The sequence below is a fragment of the Ornithorhynchus anatinus genome, chromosome 8 (genome assembly GCF_004115215.2).
Source record: "Ornithorhynchus anatinus isolate Pmale09 chromosome 8, mOrnAna1.pri.v4, whole genome shotgun sequence".
NCBI lineage: Eukaryota > Metazoa > Chordata > Mammalia > Monotremata > Ornithorhynchidae > Ornithorhynchus > Ornithorhynchus anatinus.
This window is the reverse complement of record NC_041735.1, coordinates 7,496,554-7,518,060: the sequence shown is the minus strand read 5'-3', so window position 1 is coordinate 7,518,060 and position 21,507 is coordinate 7,496,554. Positions and strand designations below refer to the sequence as shown.

At 40.9% G+C, this 21,507-nt stretch overlaps 1 protein-coding gene across 2 annotated transcripts in view; it reads right to left on the bottom strand.

Moving 5' to 3' along the window:
• Window positions 1-5,081: 5,081 nt before the first annotated feature.
• Window positions 5,082-21,507, bottom strand: part of CSE1L (chromosome segregation 1 like) — a 36,138-nt gene continuing 19,712 nt past the window's right edge. For both annotated transcript variants that reach the window (XM_001506684.5, XM_029070451.2), the window contains exons 13-25: window positions 20,173-20,257; window positions 18,701-18,762; window positions 17,641-17,777; window positions 16,771-16,874; window positions 14,831-14,928; window positions 13,694-13,844; window positions 12,801-13,009; window positions 11,903-12,000; window positions 11,699-11,784; window positions 11,072-11,153; window positions 9,816-9,962; window positions 8,857-9,088; window positions 5,082-6,976 (exon numbers count right to left, since the gene is read on the bottom strand). In XM_001506684.5, coding sequence (XP_001506734.2) covers window positions 6,887-6,976; window positions 8,857-9,088; window positions 9,816-9,962; window positions 11,072-11,153; window positions 11,699-11,784; window positions 11,903-12,000; window positions 12,801-13,009; window positions 13,694-13,844; window positions 14,831-14,928; window positions 16,771-16,874; window positions 17,641-17,777; window positions 18,701-18,762; window positions 20,173-20,257 — 1,581 coding nt within the window. In that variant the 3' untranslated portion in view covers window positions 5,082-6,886. The remainder of the gene's footprint in view (window positions 6,977-8,856; window positions 9,089-9,815; window positions 9,963-11,071; window positions 11,154-11,698; window positions 11,785-11,902; window positions 12,001-12,800; window positions 13,010-13,693; window positions 13,845-14,830; window positions 14,929-16,770; window positions 16,875-17,640; window positions 17,778-18,700; window positions 18,763-20,172; window positions 20,258-21,507) is intronic.

Genomic DNA, 21,507 nt, shown 5'->3' with positions numbered 1-21,507 from the left:
CCTAGTGCTTAGAAAAGTGCTGAACACATAATAAGCACGTAACCAGTACCATGTAAAAAAGATTGGGAGAATCACAGGCTGAGACACTGAGCCAAGACACTCTGTCAGGGAAATGTGAATATGTTGTTCCTGTGCTCAGAGGACAAGGAAGTGAATCACCAAATCAAAATTCACCCTTTATCAACTAAGCCTCTCTGGCTAGAGTATAGGGTTACAACTCGTTCTCCTGTGTAAGCCCGGAGTCTGGGAGTGCTGCGCTTACCGTACATTTTAGGCTCTTTCGGTTAAACTCACTCATCCCTCGCTCAGCTTGCTATTTTCCTGTTTCTCATCCCCTCTTTCTTTAATCAGAGACAGAGATGCAGCCTGCATTATTGATGTTCCCCCTTTCTGCTCCAGTTTAGTTAATTTGTCAGCCAACGGCACAGCAGTATTTATTGATCGCCTACTGTGTGTGGAACAATGTCCTAAATGACTATAAGGACGGGAAGGAAATGTGAAATAGGAAGGAAATGAGAAATTGCGAAGAAGAAGGGATAGGACCTTGAGGTAGATTTGGGAGTCACTCACATAGAAGTGGTAGTTGAAACCATGGGAGCGGATGATCTCTCCCAGGGGTTGAGGGTAGGATTGAAATGAGAAATGATGGGGAGGATTTGGGGACATAAAAGGAATACACAATGCTAAAGTCAAAGTTAAATTAGGGACCTAACCCAAATCTTGGTAGTTTATTTACTGAGGTTGGTTTCCTCTGATGTGGCCCTGAAGTCACACAGTTTAGAAATAATTAAACTACGGAAACAGTGTGGCCTGGTGGAAAGATCGCAGGCCTGGGACCTAGAGGACCCAAGTTTTAACCCTGGCTCTGCCACTGGACTGGGTATGACCTTGGGCAAGTCATTTCACTGCTCTGGGCCTCAGTTTCCTCATCTGTGAAATGGGGAGACTATACCAGTTCTCCCTTCCACTTAGACTGTAAGCCCCATGTAGGTCAGGGACAGTGTCCAACCTGATTGTCTTGCATCTTCCCCAGTATTTAGTACATAGTAAGCACTTAACAGTTACCATCGTTATTATTAACTAATGCTTTATAGTTAATAGCTCACTGTGGGCAAGGAATATATCTACCGAGTCTGCTATATTGTGCTCTCCCAAGCATTCAGTACAGTGCCCTGCACACAGTGCTCAATAAATATTGATTGACTGACGGGGAGAATGGTCTTGCTATCTAGTCAGTACGGTAAGCATTCAATAAAAATACAGTCAGTGGTATTTATTGAGCACTTACTGTGTGCACAGCACTGTACTAAGCACCTGGGAATGTACAATACAACAGCATTAGCGGATACCTTCCTTGCCCACAAGCGATTGACGGGGAGAAGGAAGGTCAAGTGGCATTGTCCAACCACCAGCTCTTGGTCCTGAAGTCTCTGTGACTGGACTGAGGCTTGTCCACCATTTTGCGATGACAGATTCCCTCATCATTAAGTCCCGGGGCTCTGACCTGGCCTGAAACCAACTGGAATTAATTCACATATGTCATATTTTTCATACTGTAATCTGTACTTACAGACTCTGTTCTGTACTCTCGTCTAGTTATGGCTATTTCTTTGAGGATGTACCTGTGGGCTACGGGGTTATTAAGTAACCCATTGGCCTCCCAGCAGCCAACTGGAAGAACTCCATACGTGAAAGCGCTATTTGTAATCAACAGCAACTAGCACCAGGCTATACCTTCCCTTAAATGGATTTGGTGGGGGGGGGGACGGGGGGGGCGAAGAAGGGAGAAAGATGGAGTTTGGGGACAGGTACAAACTTGTCTGGGTTTTGCTTTGACCTAGAACAATCCACCTTTGGATTTTGAATCCACGGGGCTGGTCTGAACCCATTCCGGACTCTGTGAGGAGAGAGCTCTTCTGTTGCTACCCGAGAAAGCGATACTATAATTATATTTCCCAGTGAATGCTATTAAGACATCTGGCAGGCTGGCAGCTTTTAATGCAATTTTTCAAATCTTTATAATTCAACTAGCACGTATCAACCAAAACACTAAGCACAAGTGGGCCTTGGGCACGATACAAAGCAAATGTAATACCTTCATGTGTGTTTATTAAACTATTCTTAATTGGATTTACTGTGATTATTAAAGAGAATATTTACCACTCAACAACAGCAATTCCACATAGCAAGAAAACACTCGAAACTGAATGCCCAGGAAGATCAAGTACGAAAGGAAGTGAATTGGGAAACTGAAACTTAAAAATGAAAGTTCTGCTGCTTCGATTCTATTTCATTTTCGGTAACTTTATTGGCACAACAGCCATATATGTGTAGCTATATATGCTATATAGCATATAAAGTCAATAAATTAAGTCTGCACAGCAGGTGTAGAGAGGCAAGACCGTATGCTTTATCAATTGCTGTGTTGTCAACTGTCAAGCCTTTTAACCGCTAGGTCACTGGAAGGTAAAGAAATGAAAAGCTTTGATTTTTTTCCTCCCGGTTTTTATTTGCAAGTCAACTTTAATGATTAGACTTGCTTGGAAATGATCCCCCAAATTGGCTAATCAATGAAGGCTTCACTGCCAGGTATAGGAGAGTAGGACTGACTAGACTGTAAGCTCATCATGGGCAGGGAATGTGTCTGTTGAGAGACAGAGTATATTGTACTCTCCCAAGCACTTAGTACAGTGCTTTGCACACAGTAAGCTCCCCCGATTAGACTGTAAGCCCGTCAAACGGCAGGGACTGTCTCTATCTGTTGCCGACTTGTTCATCCCAAGCGCTTAGTACAGTGCTCTGAACATAGTAAGCGCTCAATAAATACTATTGAATGAATGAATGAACAGTAAGCACTCAATAAATACAACTGAATGAATGAATAGTATAGTCAGCCTTTATTGTAGACTGTCCATTTAATGCAAAAAGACCCACAGAAGATAGGGGTGGGGGGTGGAGGTGCTTTCAAGAGAGGTCTACAGTTCGTTCATTTGGCTGTGGTTACTTTTTAATACTAAGTTAATTAAGAGATAAACATTCTGCTTACAGTTCAGGATTCTGTGCTAAAGCTTTTCAATTAGACATGTTCAATCTTCCATTTGGAGTGGAGAGTTTGCTTTACTTAATCATTTCTGATGTTACTCCGGCACCAATGGTTTAGGTAGGAAAAAAATGGAGAGGTGAAGGAAATATACTGAGAAAGGGAAACTATTTTGATTGTGTTTGTGCTAACACCAATCTGAGCTGATAAAGCAAGCTGCTAGAGTGATCAAATCAACAGGGATTTGTAGCAGCATTAGAAAAAGGAGATAAAAGTTCTCTCTCCATAAACTACTGGGTGTAGTGGGGAAGATAGGGACTGATGAAAGCTTTGCAATCTATAAGTACAAAGTATTATTTGACTGATAGCCCATGCAACTGATTCAGTGAGATAAACACAGTGCATCCTGAGATTGAAAAATTTGGTTTCTCTATTAAATGAATTTATTTCAAAGGGGTATTTTAGAGTAAAAATCATCTTCCTACCACTCTGTAGGGCCAGAAAATTATTTAAAATGAGAATGGAAAAAACAGAGAAAACTTTTCAACAGGACAAAGTTCACTTTCCAATGGCATTGACCACACATACACACACTCACACTCTCTCTGCAAACACTATTTTATAAAGTCCACTTTGTCCACTTTGGTCTAGTGGACAGAGCTCAGGCCTGGGAATCAGAGGGCCTGGCTTCTAACTCCTGCTCTATTTACCTGTTGGGTGACCTTAGGCACGTCACTTACCTTCTCTGTGCCTTAGTTCTCTCAACTGCAAAATGGGGATTTCATTCTCCCTCCTACTTAGACTGTGAGCCTCATATGAGACTTAATTTATATCTACCCAGCGCTCAGTACAGTGCTTAGCAGATAGTAAGTGTTTAACCAATACACTAGGCATAGGAGAGGGAAATATGAGGAAGGGTATTAAGACACAGATTAATGTCAAGGCCGTTGCTTATATAAGGCCATGTCGTGCAGAGTGTAGGCCCTACACTTAGAGCTGGTAAAGATGAGACTTGATTACAGAAGCTCAGAGAAAGGTGAAAACCTGCCTTCAGCAAATCCCATTGAACTTCAGTCTTTTGCATATCTGAGATAGATCTCTTTTTCAATTAACTTGGGAATCATTTCTGATTCGAGGTTATAAAGATACAAAATTTAAGCAGGACTTAAATTTGAACACAGGTTTTATAGTACTGCACAATATTTAATTAAATTAACCACACAGGCAGAAGTAGCTATATCAACCCAACTAACCTATCTGCAGAGCAACCATAGGTACCAACACAGTAGCTGTCATATCTGTACCTTTCATTCCGAAATAGAAGTCTATTCTTTTGAATTAGAATCAAATACTTCTGCAGAGGCTTAAGATAAAGTAATTTGGGTAAATGAGTTTTACAGTCCTGCCATCAAGCCCTAGCTGATTATGGGAGGAGTGATTAGGTATCACTAGCAACTTACCAAATGTCAATATTTGGACAGAGGGTGGACCACTCCCGACCCTGGCTTCTCCCTTTTGGTTAAACCCTCAAGTTTGGCACGACTTCCAGGAAACATAGGGGTATGTGGGTTCTTATTTCTCAGGCTGTACAGAATATTTACTATCAGATGGTCAAGCATTGGCTCAAAACTCAAAATTCAGTGAACAGTCCAATCATTGACTAAACTGGTTGCTGGCATAAGGTGCTACCTTGGCCTAGCCTTCTCTTTGGATGGGCCACTGAGAAGAGTCTCTTCTCCTTAAGTGGAGGTGGCTGCTTTTTTTTTTAATTGGTATTTAATTGGTATTGGACTAACCGCTGGCATAGATACAAGCTCATCAGGTTGGACAGTCCCTTGTCCCACACAGGGGCCCGAGTCTAAATCCTCATTTTACAGATGCGGTGACTGAGGGACGGATAAGTTAAAGTGACTTGCCCAAGGTCACACAGCAGACAAATGCAGGAGTCAGGATTAGAATCCAGGTCTTCTGACCCAGGTTCATGCTCTTTCCACTAGGCATGCTGCATTCACTTTGGAATGATTAGATCAGAGAGGGAAACTGTTCACATGTCCATTTGTTTAATGTTTCCATCATAGTCGTAAGGTGACAGAACGAATAGCATTCTTATGAGACCAGGTTCAAACACTTAGGCTGCTTTAAGATGTTCAACAAAAGCTACAAAACAAACAGCAAAAGAGCTGCAATAAGCATTTACAAGTCAGGTGTGTCCAAGAAATGTATATATCTTTAAAAAAAACAAGCATTTGGCATATAGATCCTTGGTTCGTTTAAAATGAAACTCCTTTAAACGGATGGATGTAAAATTTAAAGGGTGGCTAAATTTAGCTAAGGGAACTTTCTTTTTGTTTAGAAGTAGCTACATGCTATTTCCAAAATTTAGTCCTTGGAAAACTCCTTTAATCATCAAGATTTAGCTTACATTGCTGGAGGAGACAGTTCTAAAATTGGGCCTACATATGCTCGAACCCTTGTCTTCAGGATCACCTCCCTATGAGATTGTGCAAGTCGAACTGTTTTTCTGTTCATGCACCTCATCAAACTCAAGGAAACTGATTTTAGGAGTTATCCCTTCTGAAGTCGTCACACTTCCTGGCACCTCTCTGCACACATCGGTATTTGGGCTTTTAAAACCTTGGAGCACTTAGTCCATTGGTGTTGTGAGGTGGTGTTGGTGGGGGGGAAATCCATCCCTTCAGTTTTTATAAATTAATCTTTAAAGAAAAACACCACCATCTAATACTCACAGTGTGACGCCAACCAACTCCAGGTCCTTTCCACAGATTAACATTCACATCTTTGTGATGTGGCTAGCCATTATCCCCATATGCAGACAGATAAACTGAGACACAGAGAAACTTTAGCATTTGGCCAGCCATTTTGAAGTTCAGTACCTAGGTTATACTGTCACACTCAGAATAACTGACATCCAGTCTCATCCTTTTATTTAACCTAGTGCTTAGAACAGAGAACTTAATAAATACTACGATGACTATTATTAAAAATAATAACTAAGAACCATTTTTAAGAGCTTCCCTGTGGCACAGTGTAACTAATGCCCCCTCTAGGCAGTAAGCTCGTTGTGGGCAAGAAACCTGTCTACTAACTCTTGTACTGTACAATCCCAAGCGCTTAGTACAGTGCTCTGCACACAGTAAGCACTGAAATACCACTGACTGATAATGCCAACCTCTTTCTGAAGTAACCGGTTTGAAATTCCCTAAAATAGGTTTAAGAGTTGGTGGGACAATTTGAAGGACCTAATTATAAAAACCATACAGAGTCCAGTGTAAACCTATTTCTAGGATGTTTTGTAACAGAGTTTTAGTTGTCTTTATTGCTGATTACAGATTTAAAACCATTAAATTGGGTGGCAATTTACAGAAGTGATTCTTATTCACAATTTTCAATAAAAGAAACTTTAAAGGAACGACACAAAAAGTAATACAAGTGACCCAAGAAATTCAAATGACAACTGCATCGAAACGAAAAGGAATTTAGTGGTGGAAAATGAGTCTCTACAGCCAGTGCTTTCCAAAAAATTATTCGACGTTATCCAAACACTGCAAATGACAAACTGAAAATCAATCCCAAACAACGAACCGCTACTATTATTCCCTCTGAAGTTGCAACTTGGGAAGGGTGTCAGCCATCTCTTAACTATGGCTGCGGAAGCCGCCTAATTGGCTCAGGTTCCGCTTAAAGCAACAATTAAAATCTTTTACAAGATGGATTTTGTGATACATTCCAAAGTAGAAACTTGCTTCATTTAATCACAGCTCTGCTTAGAAGTCAACTCCTCTCAGAGCAAAGGGTGCTTGATCTTGCTTATCAAATCAATGCAGTTCAGAGCAATGTTACACTTGCTGCCTGGAGGTATCCCTGGAGATATTGTAATGCTTCTGCATTCAGACTGGTGCTCAGCATTGATGGAACCTTAAAGCAAACAAAAATGAGAGAAAGAGAGAGAACAGTTTCATCGAAAGATCCTTCTGAAGTGATCCGAGAGGGCAGTTTTCTAACTGGTACCTTCATCCTCTAGACTGTAAGCTCATTATGGGCAAGGAAGGTGTCTGCCGATCGATTCTCTTGTATCTTGTATTGATTCTCCCAAGCGCTTAGAACAGTGGTCTGCACATAGTAAGCACTCAATAAATACCATCGATTGATTCAGTAGTCATGAATTCTCCCTTGAAGCGGCAGAGCCTGCCAGATAAGTGTCAACACAATATCTGAAATTGGGACGTTTTAATTATCGATAGCTTCCCACAGTGGAAATTTACTAAAGTTTTAACTTTCCTAAGGCTAAACTTTTTTCAGTCACATTTAGAACTAACAATAGCAGTGGTGGTTATTGGAATGCAAAGAACGGGATAGTGCAGAAAACCAAGACGGCCCCTCTTAAAATGTGATGTTTCATAATGGAAAAATACTTCACCCCTCAATTCCCGTTTGATACTTGCCTCTCATCTGTTACCCCGTTATCTCAATTCCCACTTTTGGACACTCTCTGCTCCCCACCCCTTATTTTTTCCCTTATTTGCAGCCATTAAGGCAGTTGCTAGAGACTCTGCCTGAGGAGTCTTTGGTGAGAGACTCAAGAAACGCCCAGGGGAAAGACAGAGAACAAACACGAGCCTCTTCTGGCTTTTTTCCCCTCCTTAGGGAAGATCTTCTATTCACTCATTCATCCAATCGTGACCGGCTCTGCCCTGTTTTCTAGAAGTTGCTAAAGACAGGGGAAGGGGAGGAAGTGAAATACCCCAGCTCCTCACAGAACCCAGTTGGGCTGGAAAGTCCTTCAATGTCCATGCCAGTTTAAGACTGTGTTTGTTTTCTGGGTGTTCCTGCCATACGGATGTAGCTAACCAGTAGGCTGCTGGGCTTCAAATCTCCCCAGAAGCAATTTCCAGACTGCATTTCCTAATTGGTCCAGGTTCACCTCTGGTCTGCCTGGTTTGAAATCCCACTACCACCCCTGCCTAGCCCCCCCCAAAACAGAAGGTAGTTTATATTGAGAAGTTCAGCTTTGGGAGTTGACGGTAGGGCTGTTTACTCTCTTTCCGAGGCCTCAGGGGACCGGGCAGAATAACTAAGAGCCCAGTTCCCAGGGAGTATTTGTGTGCAATGGCTATAATGTTGCGAGTTGAAGAGATGGCTGTGGGTGCCTCCTCTCTCTTGCTCTCGGACCCCTGTCCTACGACCTCCCCCTTACCCTGCAACTCCCCCTCCATATATGCCAGAGCACCATTCTCCCCGCCTTCAAAATATTAATATTCTCACATCTCCTCCTAGAGGCCTTCCCCAATTAAGCCCTCTTTTCCCCGGTTCCGTTCCCTTCTGTGTCATCTATGCACTTGGATCTGGGATCTCTGGGCATCTGGCATATGCCCCAGTCTCAATCCCGCAGCACTTATTTACATGTGCTTAACACTTAGCACAGTGCTCCACGCAAAGCAAGTGCTCCATAAATGCCACCGATGATGCTAAGAAGAGCAACACGCTTCCTCTTACCTCATCTGTAAAATGGGGATTGAGACTGGGAGCCCCATAGGGGACAGGGACTGTGTCCAACCCGATTTGCTCGTATCCATCCCAGCGCTCAGTACAGTGCCTGGCACCTAGTAAGCGCTAAACAAATAACGACAATCACCATTACTATCATCTTGTTTTCAGAGCAATTTGGCAACACTGAGTCACGATTCAGAGCAGCTTCAGGATCTCAGAGGACGTTCAAGTTTGAAAGTCACCAACCGAAATTCTAAACATCCCAAAACACATCCCACCACCGAACCTGTCTAAAGAGAGACACTTACCCTTCCTGGACGTGCAGAAGAAAGCTTGTGAAGGGACTGGGCCAGGTGGATCTTGGGGTTATTTACCATTTGACCTATGGGATCGTGCTCTTTTTTCCCCGCAAATGCAAGCTGAGAAAAAGCGGTCTGGTAACCGGGAGTATCTTCTATGTCAATAAAATGCTCTTCATCAGGGATGGTGTCATCTTCAGGTAACTCAAAAAGGCCTATCAGGGCTTGCAGTAAGGGTGTCCTTGAGTGGGAATTGGGATAGGAAAAGGTTACTAAAACACTGGGAAACTTTTAAACACAATAACAAAAACAATAATGCAGAAAATGGAAAGGGACATTTATTCCAAGTACTAAGAATTCAACGATTTAGTCTGATATATAACAGACATATATGTGCATATATGGTATTTATAAAATATAAAATAATACATAAAATATTTCTACCCCAATTCTCTTTGGGCTTAATAAAGATGGAAGAGATTTGAGGAAATAAAAAATCACAAACCAATCCATTCTATTTGAGCTCTTATTCTGTACAGAGCACTATGTTGAGCGCACGGGAGAGTACAATACAACAGAATTAGCAGATGCGTTCCCTGCCCGTAACAAGCTTACAGTCTACAAGGGGAGAAAGACAATAATAAGAATAATTTATAATATATAAAGATATGTACTAAGTGCTGGGGGTTTGGGAGGGAATATCAAGTGAACAGTACTGATTCTTTAACAGGACTCTGGCTATTAGAACATGCAAGCATTTTGAAAATACACAAGGGAAACACAAGGGAAACAAAAATTATAACAGGCAAAATGTATATAAAACCCAAATGACATTTTTTCAGCATGATAAAAACTCACTTCCAGATTACTGTTCAATTTCAGAGGTATATGGTCTCATTTTGACTGATGTAAAGTTTTACAAAAGAAGATACCTGGAAGCTTAAAAAGAGCCAGAACTTTGTATTTACCATAGTTTTGTGTACTCCGTATCCATCATTGGAGGGCATTCTGTTAATAACTTTGTAATTCCAACAGCACAAATCTTCTTTTCTACTTGTCCAGAAACCTTCTGTATTTCAGGAATAATAATTTTTTCTAAAACCATTCCAAACATTCTGTTAAGAAAAAAGTCAGTCTTTAATCAGTACTAGAGTGAATTGCTCATGATGAGTAACAGTGTTTTTAGGCACTGATTTCTTGTGAAATCAGTAAGACACCAAATCAAAAAGTTGCTATAAAATGGGCTAGCTGGTTAAAAAGAGTTAGAGAAGTCGGAATTCTGGGCTTTAAACCATGCCTTAACACTGAATTAGTCAAGAGAAATTTCTCTCTGGACAGCCTAGGTTAGCATTTAAAAGTTAAAATGAACCCAGTTCAGTGTTATTGGCTATCTGGTCAGGCATTTTCTAAGCCTAATTGTGAGATTTTAGTCACTCTGTTTTCTTCTCACTCTGGTTTACACATTTCGACAATTTAAAAAGAACAGGATAATAGGATTCAGCAGTTCATTGAGTACAAAGAGGAACCAAGTCAAAACTTAACTCCCTAGAGGAACAGGAAGTGAAAGTGCCTTAAGGGTGCATTTCCCAAAAAACAAATATATTTCTTTAAATCCACTATCACTGGAGCAATACCGAAGGAGTTCTAGAGGTTGAAACAGTGGGGTGGAGATATGAGAGCAACAAATCAGACACTTATTTTTTGTTCACCCTAAATGATTTGTTCCTAGCTCTCACGCCTTCGTCTCTGGGTGCTCCTGAGGTGGGTTGTTTTTTTTATTTTACTTTATTTAAAGAACCAAGGGCAGGTGTACTCAGATGATCAAAAATAGAAGCGCCTAGCTTTCTCTCTTCCCCGGCAGTTTCACATCCTTTCTTGATACAGGGATGGAAATATTGGAAAGAGATGTGTTAGCCTTGGGATAAATGATACAAGAGTGGGCCGCACAGCCACGATCTGCAGGAAGGGGCATCAACAGCTGCTGGGGATTAGGAGAGCTTCACTTTCTTTTCAGGGGAACCTCCTCTGGCTAGTATTCAATTTACTCGCAGCGTACACTAGAAGGTCCATAATTATGATCCTTGTTGAAGGAACCAATAGGTAATTAAAAAAAAAAAAAGAAAGAAATCCCAGAACAAAGGAAAGGATAGAGCCCAAACCAATTACTTTTGCTTTTGATGATGATTACAGGACATGCATAAGAAGTAGATTAAAAAGTACTAACTTTGGTTGTATACTGTCAAATATTTCTTGAAGTGCTAGCGCCCCATATTTTACGCAGTACAAGTTTATAAAGACCAGGAAACCTGTTGAAAGAGATAATGCAGGTTAAAGTGGCTTGTTGCAGATTAAACCAAAAAAGTGACTTTAGTAAATATACGCGTGAACAGGAGATTCTGGGTGATTTCTGGCATATACCCACAACTCCAATTTCCCATATGCTTTAAAGCTCTCCTAGAATCAATCCCTTGCCTACCCCAAAACTGCCATGCTGCAGTGCCAAAAGTGTAAAAACCTGAAGGGAATAATTTCAACTTTTCGTGGTCTTAAGCAGCAGCATGACCTAGAGAATAGAGCACAAGCCTGGGAGTCAGGAGGAACTGGATTCTAGTACTGGCTTTGCCACTCATCTGCTGTGTGAGCATGGGCAAGTCACTTTACTTCTTTGCGCCCCAGTTCCCTCATCTGCAAAATGGGGATTAAGGCTGTGAGCTCCATGTTGGACAGGGACTACGTCCAACCTGATTAGTTTGTATCTACCCCAGCTCTTAGTACAGTGCCCGGCACATAGTAAGCATTTCGATACCATAAAAAAATCGTGTGTATCCACATCAGACAATATTTCCCTTACTTTTGATAAACTTTGTTGTTTTAGAATTTTGAAGTCTTTGGAATAGAAGAATGAAGATTTGCTTCTTGTACTGATCAACTGACTCTCTAAAGGATCAAATAAAAGGAGAGAAAGATATTTAACCACAGTATATTTCAGTGTGCTGGACAGCTAATAATGAAAAAAAGCACATTTACACAGAACTTGATTTCCACTCATACTCACGGAGGCATGTGTTCTACAATACTGTTGAGAAGATAGAAACCTTGATGGTCATTTGCTTTGGAGGCAATTAGTTTCTGGAAAACACCTAGTAGTCCAGGCTGAAATTAATTAACACAAAGAATAATAATGTGAACACAGTTCTGGGAAAAAGGACCACTTGCTATGTATGCTAAAGCCTAAGCACAAATCATTCAGCCCACTGGAGGGCTGCCCCTCAAGGGTGCGCAAGGAAGAGGAACCAGTCAGATCAGCTACTTTCTTGGCAGCTCTAGTGAACAGGCTTGGTTGTGACGGAGACAGCAGCGCCAACCCCATGGGAACAGAGTGAAGGCTATCACCACCCTGGATTGGCATCTTGGAGATGAGGCCATTATCTTCACTCCCACAACTTTCTGTGGATAGCAGGCAGCCACTGCTAACCCAAGATAACATCCCCTGACAGCAGACAGTGGGACTTTCTCATCCTCTCTGCCCTCCCCCTTCTCTTTCTCCCCTACTCTTTCTTTCACCCTGCACTGCCCACACTGCTCCAAGTTATTCCCCTCCCACCCCCACCACACCTGAAATGAAAAGCTGGCCCACCCACCATGTCAAAAATGAAAATCTTCATCTAAATTTGAGGTTTGGGTTTTTCAGAATTTCAAGGTAAAATACCTCATTACACGACAGGGCCTCATAAGTATAGAAAAGCACAAAATAAGTCAACTGAAATTATTCAATAAGAACTTTCTAGAAGTTTTAAGTATGCTTATTAAACTAAAATAATCTGCACACAGTAAGCACTCAATACATACTTGCTTGACAATCTGTTCTGTTACACTACTACAAACACTTTAATTTTTCACAAAAATTACACTTGAAAACCACAGCGCATAGTGCCAGAGAAAAGCCAACTTACGATTTTATCTGCAGCAACACTTGCAATTGTATTTGAACCTCGTTCTAAATACGCCTGGAGCAGCCGCACCAGGGGAGGAATGTTTCCTGTCCTCTCCCACAGCACGGGTTGCAGGAGGTGAGGAAATAAGGCCATGTAGGAAGAGGGGATGTCATTTTTATGCGTTTCCAGAAGTAAAGACATCACTTGAAATACGTACGGGATAAACTCTAAAGAGAACACACCATATTTCAAATCTCACATTTAACAGAGGACAGTTGGCAGTTTAGGTAAATTATTATTATTATTTTTTTACTTTACTGGAGTACAATAATAATTGTGGTATTGTTAAGCGCTTACTATGTGTCAAGGACTGTTCTAAGCGCTGGGGCGGATACAAGGTAATCAGGTTGGATGCAGTCCCTGTCCCACATGGGGCTCACAGTCTTAATCCCCATTTTACAGATGAGATAACTGAGGCATAGAAGCAAAATGATTTGCCCAAGGTCACCCAGCAGACACTGTGGCAGAACTGGGATTAGAACCCACATCCTCTGACTCCCAAGCCCCTACTCAACGGCAGACACAAAGGCCTCTCTGTGCATATTTGGAAGAGCCGGGCCCTCTACAAAATGGCCTCTCCTTCTATTGTACTCTCCCAAGCGCTTAGTACAATGCTCTGCACACAGTAAGTGCTCAGTAAGGACCACTGATTGATAGGTGACTTTATTCTCAAAAATAAAGAACATATAATAGATAATTGGAGGAAAAAACCAAAAATATGTACACAAAAGTATCTTTAATAAGTATACCTACATTTTCAAGCAAAAAGGTAGCATATTTAGGGTAGTGAGTGAAGGAAAATTGTGGTGAGTGAAGGAAAGTTGACAAGGGAGTGTATTCTTTTTGCTTACCTTGCACGTCATTCTGAAGGATTTCTGTAAACACCATAAACAAAGCTTCTTCAAAGCTTCCAACAGCAGCAGGGTTAGTTTTACAAGTTATCCTTATTGATAAGCATATTGCTTCAAACATATAATGATTAAAGTGAGGTTTGCTTGGGTTCTAAAATGAAATATAAGAAACTAATCACCCATATGATATTCACGGGCTATCTTAAACACCATATATTTGGATCTTTGGCTTTATTCTATAATTATTAGCTCTTATTAAACATCCAAAAAAAGCTTTGATTTTTGAAAAGTATTACATTAATGATTCAAAAATTCGCTTATCCGATAGTTCGATGCTGGGTCAAGAATACTACAGAAATACCCTGTATTCACTTAAATTTAACTGATTTCAGTTAGGCTGGGTAAAAATCTCTCTGAAAGCATTTCTCTTAAATACACCCAGAAAGAACAAATGGATTAATATTAAGAACAGCTCCTAACCACAACATTCCCATCACAAAACTGTGGGAAATACGGCAGAAGACTACAAATAGTTAAATTTTAATTAAAAAGAGATGCTCATCTTCAACCTCCAACTGATGGGAATTTTAATCAATGCTAAAATATCTATTTTTAGTTCTCTGCCATAGCCCCCAAACCAAAGTTCAGTTCCTTATGAAGTTTTAGCTAAAGGATAACTGGGAAAGGGGTGAGAGCTAGGAGGTGATCCTGGATGAGAAGATCAGTGAAGTCAGGGCAACATACCCAAGGAATTTTAACGTAAATCTTTTTTTGTGGAAACCATATTTCATTATGTTCCATTAGAACTAGAGTCTAAAAATAAATGGGGAAACCTAATTAGCAATGAATTTTGTTGCCAATACTTTAAGGGAAAAGAAACTATCCAAAATGGAGGAAAAACTAGATCATGAAAGACTCTGATTTTTGCAGTCTTTCACTCAATGATCAAAATGTTTACTTGCTACCCAAGAAGTCACTCGCTGGTTATAACTTTGAATTTATTCTTTTATTGGGGAACTCATCCATTACCTTGACGCACATGTTCAACTACCTAAAATGGTACCTTCCTAATCAGAAAGCATCTCCTCTAAAGACCAAGGTGTAAAAGGGAACAAGCAGTTTAAATTGTCTCTTTACCTTGCTAACAGCTAGAAGTTTCTGTGTCAGCTGTGTGATGAGAGTAGGGATGTACGGGATTATGGCTTCTTGTAGTAGAGAAAAGCTTCTCATGATAGCTGCAATAGAAAAGGCGAGGTGTATAAAAGCACTGTTAAAACTGCAGCAGTGGGTTTCCTATCTGTAGCACCATTTCTCATTTTTTCTCCAGAGATCTCTGTGATTCAAGGGTCTTTCAACAGTCACCTTCAGTAGCTTCCATGAAAAATGGATGATGAACATTGGGTTTCCATAAAGACCTAGAAGCAGTGAAATGGCAGGAGTGTGGCAATCCCCTCTAGGGATTGTGATCAGCATTGCAACAGCAATATTTTGCCAAAAGAAAGCAACAGAATATCAACAAATGAGGAGGATGGACCAACCTCATTATCGACGAATAGGGGAAGATATGAAAACCAGAGGGATGGAGGGGGAGAGAGAGAAGCAAGGAATGATCCGGGCCTGTTTCCCACAAATAATAAACCCACTTCACCTGTTACAGCAGTTGCCAGAAAAGGTAAAAATGATCTTTGTGGCATGAACAGTGCCCCTTGCCCAATGCTGTAACTTGGGTAAACATGAAAAATGTTTCTACACGGGGACTCCAGTCAGATGTCTGAAGGGGTCCCTATATAAAAGCCAATGCAGGTTACACTGAGGAAATGTTGCTGGGTAATATTTGGTAGAACAATGAATAACCATCTAATTACCTAACGGAAATAACTACTCACAGGAGCCAATACCTCTTCCTACAGTACAACAGACATTCCTCATATTTTACAAGGAGTTCTCCAAAAATATACTAGCACACACTTTTCTTTCCTCACCAAATAAGCTACTTGCTGTTCCTAGTTCTCAGTCTCCCGGCCCATAACTCCCCACCAATTCACATCCACTCAATTTCAGCGTCCTCATCTTCAAAGCACTCCTCCCACTCCATACTTTCATGGTATTTGTTATGTGCATACTATGTGTCAAGTACTGTTCTAAACACTGGGGTAGGTACACGTTAATCAGGCTGAAGCCACCTGGTACTCACAGTTCATGTTAGAAAGGAGAATGGATATTTAGCCCGATTTTGCAGATGAAGAAACTGAGGCACAGAGAAGTTAAATGATTAACCCAAGCTCACACAGCAGGCAAGTGGTCGAGCTGGGATTAGAACCCAGGTCCCCGGCTCCCAGGCCTGTTATTTATCCATTGGGTCACATTGCTCCAGCCCTTTTTGGACACAACTTCCAGGAGGCCTGCCAATTTCTCTTCTTCCCAGATCATATTCCCCAGCTACAGCCCCAACTACAAGGTTGCGGACTCACAATTACCTGTAGCACTTCTCCATGTTTCAACTTACGTAACCTATTTCAAGCACTAACTCATAGAGAAGCCACTTCTTCCTCCACCTATAAATTATTTTAGTGTCCGTCTTTCCCCGTCGATTGCAAATTCCTTGAAGGCAGGAATTTAGTACGGTGAACTCACGGCACATAGTAGGTGCCCAAATGCTACTGATGGACTGTTTGGTCTACTTCCAATTCCAACAGGAAAACAGGAAACAGGAAAACATATGCATACTACCTCAGAACAGACTGGGGCATTCTAGAGAGAACTAATTCATACATTGGCAAGAGCTACCACTGTTGATTAATCAGACTGGCAGAATTTTTACTTGAACATCCCAACTACATACCCATTGAGAGGACATACACGGTGTAGATTCTTTGTGCACAAAGGATCAACCCATCAAGATTAAAGGGGTTAGTATGGTGCTAGATAACACTGCTTTCGCTCTTATATGAAAGAGTTCTTTCAACCTCTTCTACTAATTTCCTGCTAAAAGGCAGAAAATTAAGATGGTCTGCAGTTTTAAGAAGTCTAAGATACTTCTTAACTACAGTCCCTGTCCACAATGGAGGATTACTTACCTTTCATAATGTACTCATTTTCCGAAGAACCGGGAAGTGTGAGCGCTTTGAAAAGATTTGTTAGCAGAATCTCTACAAAAGGTACCATTTCTGCAGCTGTGATGCTGTAGGTGGGGGGAAAAAATGTTGTTAAAATACCTCCATGATCAAAGAGGCAGCACTGTTCTCACCCACTATCAGTGGAGAGAGGCAGCAGCTGAAGCTTCAGCAAGTTGCCTACCCAACTATTGAAACATCAGAAATGCTCTAACAGCTGGGCTAGGGATGACCCTGCTACACTAAGGGGAACCGGAAAACTGTACCTTGAGCTGAAATGTTCATTTGTCCTCTTCTATCTACTGTTAATTCCCTCTCTTCTGGACTCTGACACCCTACCAGGACCAGGACTGTGCCTGAATTACCACCTTCACACTTTGCCCCAACACTCAGAAGAGTGTGCTATACAAAGTAAGCGCCCCCCAAAATGTGATAACTAACATACCATGGGATATTCAGATAAATTGTTTAAGGCAGGGAAAAAGAGGCAAGGTATGCATATTTAGTGAACTGATCAATAATTAATAATGTTGGTATTTGTTAAGTGCTTACTATGTGCACAGCACTGTTCTAAGTGCTGGGGTAGATACAGGGTCATCAGGTTGTCCCACATGAGGCTCACAGTCTTCATCCCCATTTTCCAGATGAGGTAACTGAGGCACAGAGAAGTGACTTGCCCAAGGTCACACAGCAGACAAGTGGCGGAGTTGGGATTCGAACCCATGACCTCTGACTCCCAAGCCTGGGCTCTTTCCACTGAGCCATGCTGCTTCTCAATAAAAACCCCCAAAACAATATACCAGTATTTTTTGATAGCACTGGCCTCTAACTTACAGGGTAGTGTTGTTTGATCCCCTCATAGTGAATAACCTTTCAAGAGCATGAGCTGCATACGTGTGAACTACAATACTTTCAGCTTGAAGATGACTGATCAAAAGAGGAATGGACACCAGAAGTTGCTCTTTAGGGACCTGAAAAATTAAAAAAGGAAACAGGTAAGCTAAAAATACTGTCTAATTGCAGATTCAAAAGTTTTTTTTTTAAGCCTACAGCCAGTTTCCCTTTTTATATTTAGTTTCAATAAGAAGTGATATGAAATTTCTGATAAGTCTACAAATGGTCAAGGGGATTTAATACAATGGAATGGTTAATGCTGTGTTCTGTTCTAGAGTCTGATTTTCTAATCTCAACAGCTATGAAGGGTTGCACGAGGTCAAAAACTGCAGACACGTGGACAGCAAAATGAGGAAGTAGACTGCCTGAGAAGTTTTTACCAATTAAAATACATTTCACTCTATTTCTCTGTGACAAGACTCCTCAGCATAATGGAAGAGCGACTGCAAAATGATGGGAAGTATTCTTCTCCGGCACCAAACCCCAACAGATAATAAGTTGGCTTTGGCACCTTTAGAAGATTTTTTTTTTAAATAATGCAAGAAAGTGTTCAAGACAATCTTTCAGTTAGAAATTGCATCCCCTTAGTCAGATAACTGACAAGCCTCTGTTGCAAACTATAATAGTGTTCCACGTCCTGGGTGAACTCTGGCCACTTCCACAAGATACAGTTGCAACAAACAGAAGCATAAGTGACCTTGTAAAATTTTTCTGTGGGCCAAACCCAGAATCTAGTAGAAAAGGAAGAAAGTCTCCTTTCAACTACTACAAGATTCACTCCTATATTGATGACCAAAAAAAAATTTCTGAAGAAAACAGCATTACAGATACAGCACATTCAGAACTCCAAAAAATTTACCTTCCCAAGAGACAAATTATATTAAGGTGAAGACTAGATTTTAAATATCAGGTGAAGTGATCAAGCTCTGTGCTATAAGACTTATTTATAAGTTGAGATGTTTTAAAATGATCTAATTCACCACCATAAAAGACAACTTACTTGATTCCTGAAAATCATGATATACTTGATACCATCCGCTTTAAGGACAGGAAATTCATTTACTGTGAAAAGAAAGTAATGATAATGTAAGTCCTGAGCATGAGCCCACAAACCAACAATTTTTTTTTGTAATAAAAACTGGGACATTCTTGTTGGGTTTTAACAGTAAAAACTGGTTCTGACCATTCTTTCCTTTCTCAAGTCACTAATGCTACAACCTCTATCGCCTGCATTTTTAGTGTGTTTTCTTATAAAAACATCTGATTATAAAATACCCTGTTTAATGAGCAATTAATTCAGTCAAAGTGTGAGACAGAGATAAAGACCATATTGATGATGATTGATCCCTTGCTTCCCAACACTGATGTTAGGGATACAACCTGTGGACCACTGAGGCAGTGTTGACTGAGATTCATTCTTGGCTTTAGCCCCACCCCATCTCAAGAAGCAATGCAGGGAGGCTGGTTCTCATAAACTAGTGCCTAACTAGTCTTAGAATGCCAAAGTCAAAAATAAAACCCACTGGATCTGTCCTTTCCTTTCCACTTGTCTAGATGTCACTTTAAGCCTTCTCACTAGTCTCCTTACCTCCGGCCTCTCTCCTCTTATTTCACTTGGCTATTCGAATCTTTTTTTTCCCCAGCTGTCATTTTGCACGTCTCCCTAGTTCCCACAAAACTTCAGTGGTTTCCTACTCCTCTGGAGCAAGCAGAAATTCCTCTGACTCCTGACTCTGAAGCACTCCTTCCGCTTTCTTCCAAACAAATATCGCTGGGCCTCATCCCCAACTCTCCCATCTCTGATCCCTTGATCATGTGTGAAACTCTCTCTCCTCTCATCCCTGCTGGATCACAATGCTCTCTCTCTTCAGAGTTACTTCTAAGTCCCCACCTCCTCAAGGAAGCTCTCCTTGGTTATTCTTTCCTTCCTCAGGTTGTATCCTTCCAACTCCCACCCCAGCCCTCATGTACTCCCCATCACCCACAGCATTCCTGTACATATCAACTGACAAACCCTACAATTAAAGCACTTTCTTTTTCCAAATATCCATTTCCAGTTTCACCTTTCTCTGTCTGTAAATTAGACTAACAGTATTTCCTGTTAGATGGAAGATTTGAGGGCAGTATTTCAAACTTACTCCTCTTGACAAGTGCTTAATACACTGTCCTAGACACATCAGCTGTTCAATAAATAAAATCAACTGACTAAATGTGTTGGTAAAATGTTGCAGGGACAAACTATTCATGATGCATACATCACAAAAAGATCTATGCAATGTTATTTAAAAAAATCATTTCTGTAAACACGAATATGCACGACAAGGCACTAATAATCAAGTGCTCAGTACAGTGCTTTGCACACAGAAGGGCTCAATAAATATGATTCAGTGAATACTGAACCTATGATGGAAATAATTTTTTGGGGGGAAAAGCAAAGGTACACGTGGAAAAAAAATAACCACACTTGCTTACCATTAGTGGACTTTAAATCTGGCTGAATGTGATTTACAAAGAATTCAGTAAGATTTACAAGTTCGTTTGCTTGTGTAATTCCATGCTGAAAAACAAAATAAATTTAAGACCAATGAAATCAACATCGAGAGCCATAGTGGGGCAGTGTGAACAAGTAATGGAGTCAAGGATCATGTCTAAGTCTTACACTCTCTCAAGAATTAAGTCTAGTGCTCAAAAAATACCTTAGATCGAAAGATTGATTGCTGTACGACTGTACTTCAGATACCTATTTGTAAAATGGGGATAAAACTTGAATATATTATGGGACAAGTGTCTCAGAATGGGTCACTAGAATGAAAATTATAAGCCTTAAACAGCCCATCCCTAAATCAAGGTCAAGGAGGGCAACTATGGTTATCAATAACCACTAGTTATAATTAACACCATAATTAATTTTTATCCATTCCTCTTTGCATCGAGCAGAAACTCCTGACCACTGGCTTTAAGGCACTCCATCAGCTCTCTCCCCTGATCCCCACTCTTCTCACTTCACGCAGCTCACAGGCTTCGCTCTCCAAAGGCAACCTACTTTCTGTACCTCATCATTTCTCTTGCCACTGAACTCTCAGTCCCATCCTTCTGCTTCACAGCTAGGACACTGCTCTTTCCATCTTCAAGGCCCTTCTGAAAGTATGTCTCCTGCAGGAGGTTTTCCCAGATTAATCTCTCATTTCCCCCAACCTACTGCCACTTCAGAGTCAACGAAGACCTGAGGTGCTCACACCCTTTCCAGGGGTCATGGATCGAACCACAACTGCTAACTCTGTTATACTGTACTCTCCCAAGTGCTCAGTAGAATGTTCTACACATAGTAAGCATTCAGTAAGCAGGAAATAGATCTAACTCTCTTGTACTCTCCCAAGAGCTTATTACAGTATTTTGCAAAGAGTAAATGCTATTAAATACTCCCATTCGACTGATTTGGCAAATTCAAGGTATCATTATCATCAGAGAAAGGAAAGTCAAGCAAATAGAATGAACACCAGAACAGTTGCCTAGGTGATTTCTGAAGTGTGTTACGCAGGCAAGTGTAGATAGGCCATAATATATATATTTAATTAGTCCCGTTCAGGCATTAGTCCAAATGCAGCATTATCATGCTATCATTAGAATACGCTCAGAAGTGCTACCAGTTTTTATTACAGTACACTAAGGCATATAAATCAGTTCTGCCACCAGACTATGAGGTGACTGGGATTTCTATAAGGATTTTCTCCAGGGGATAACTGAGATCAGAATCTGCCCAGGACAAAACAATTCTCACCAAATATCTGTGGGGACAACATTTAATAC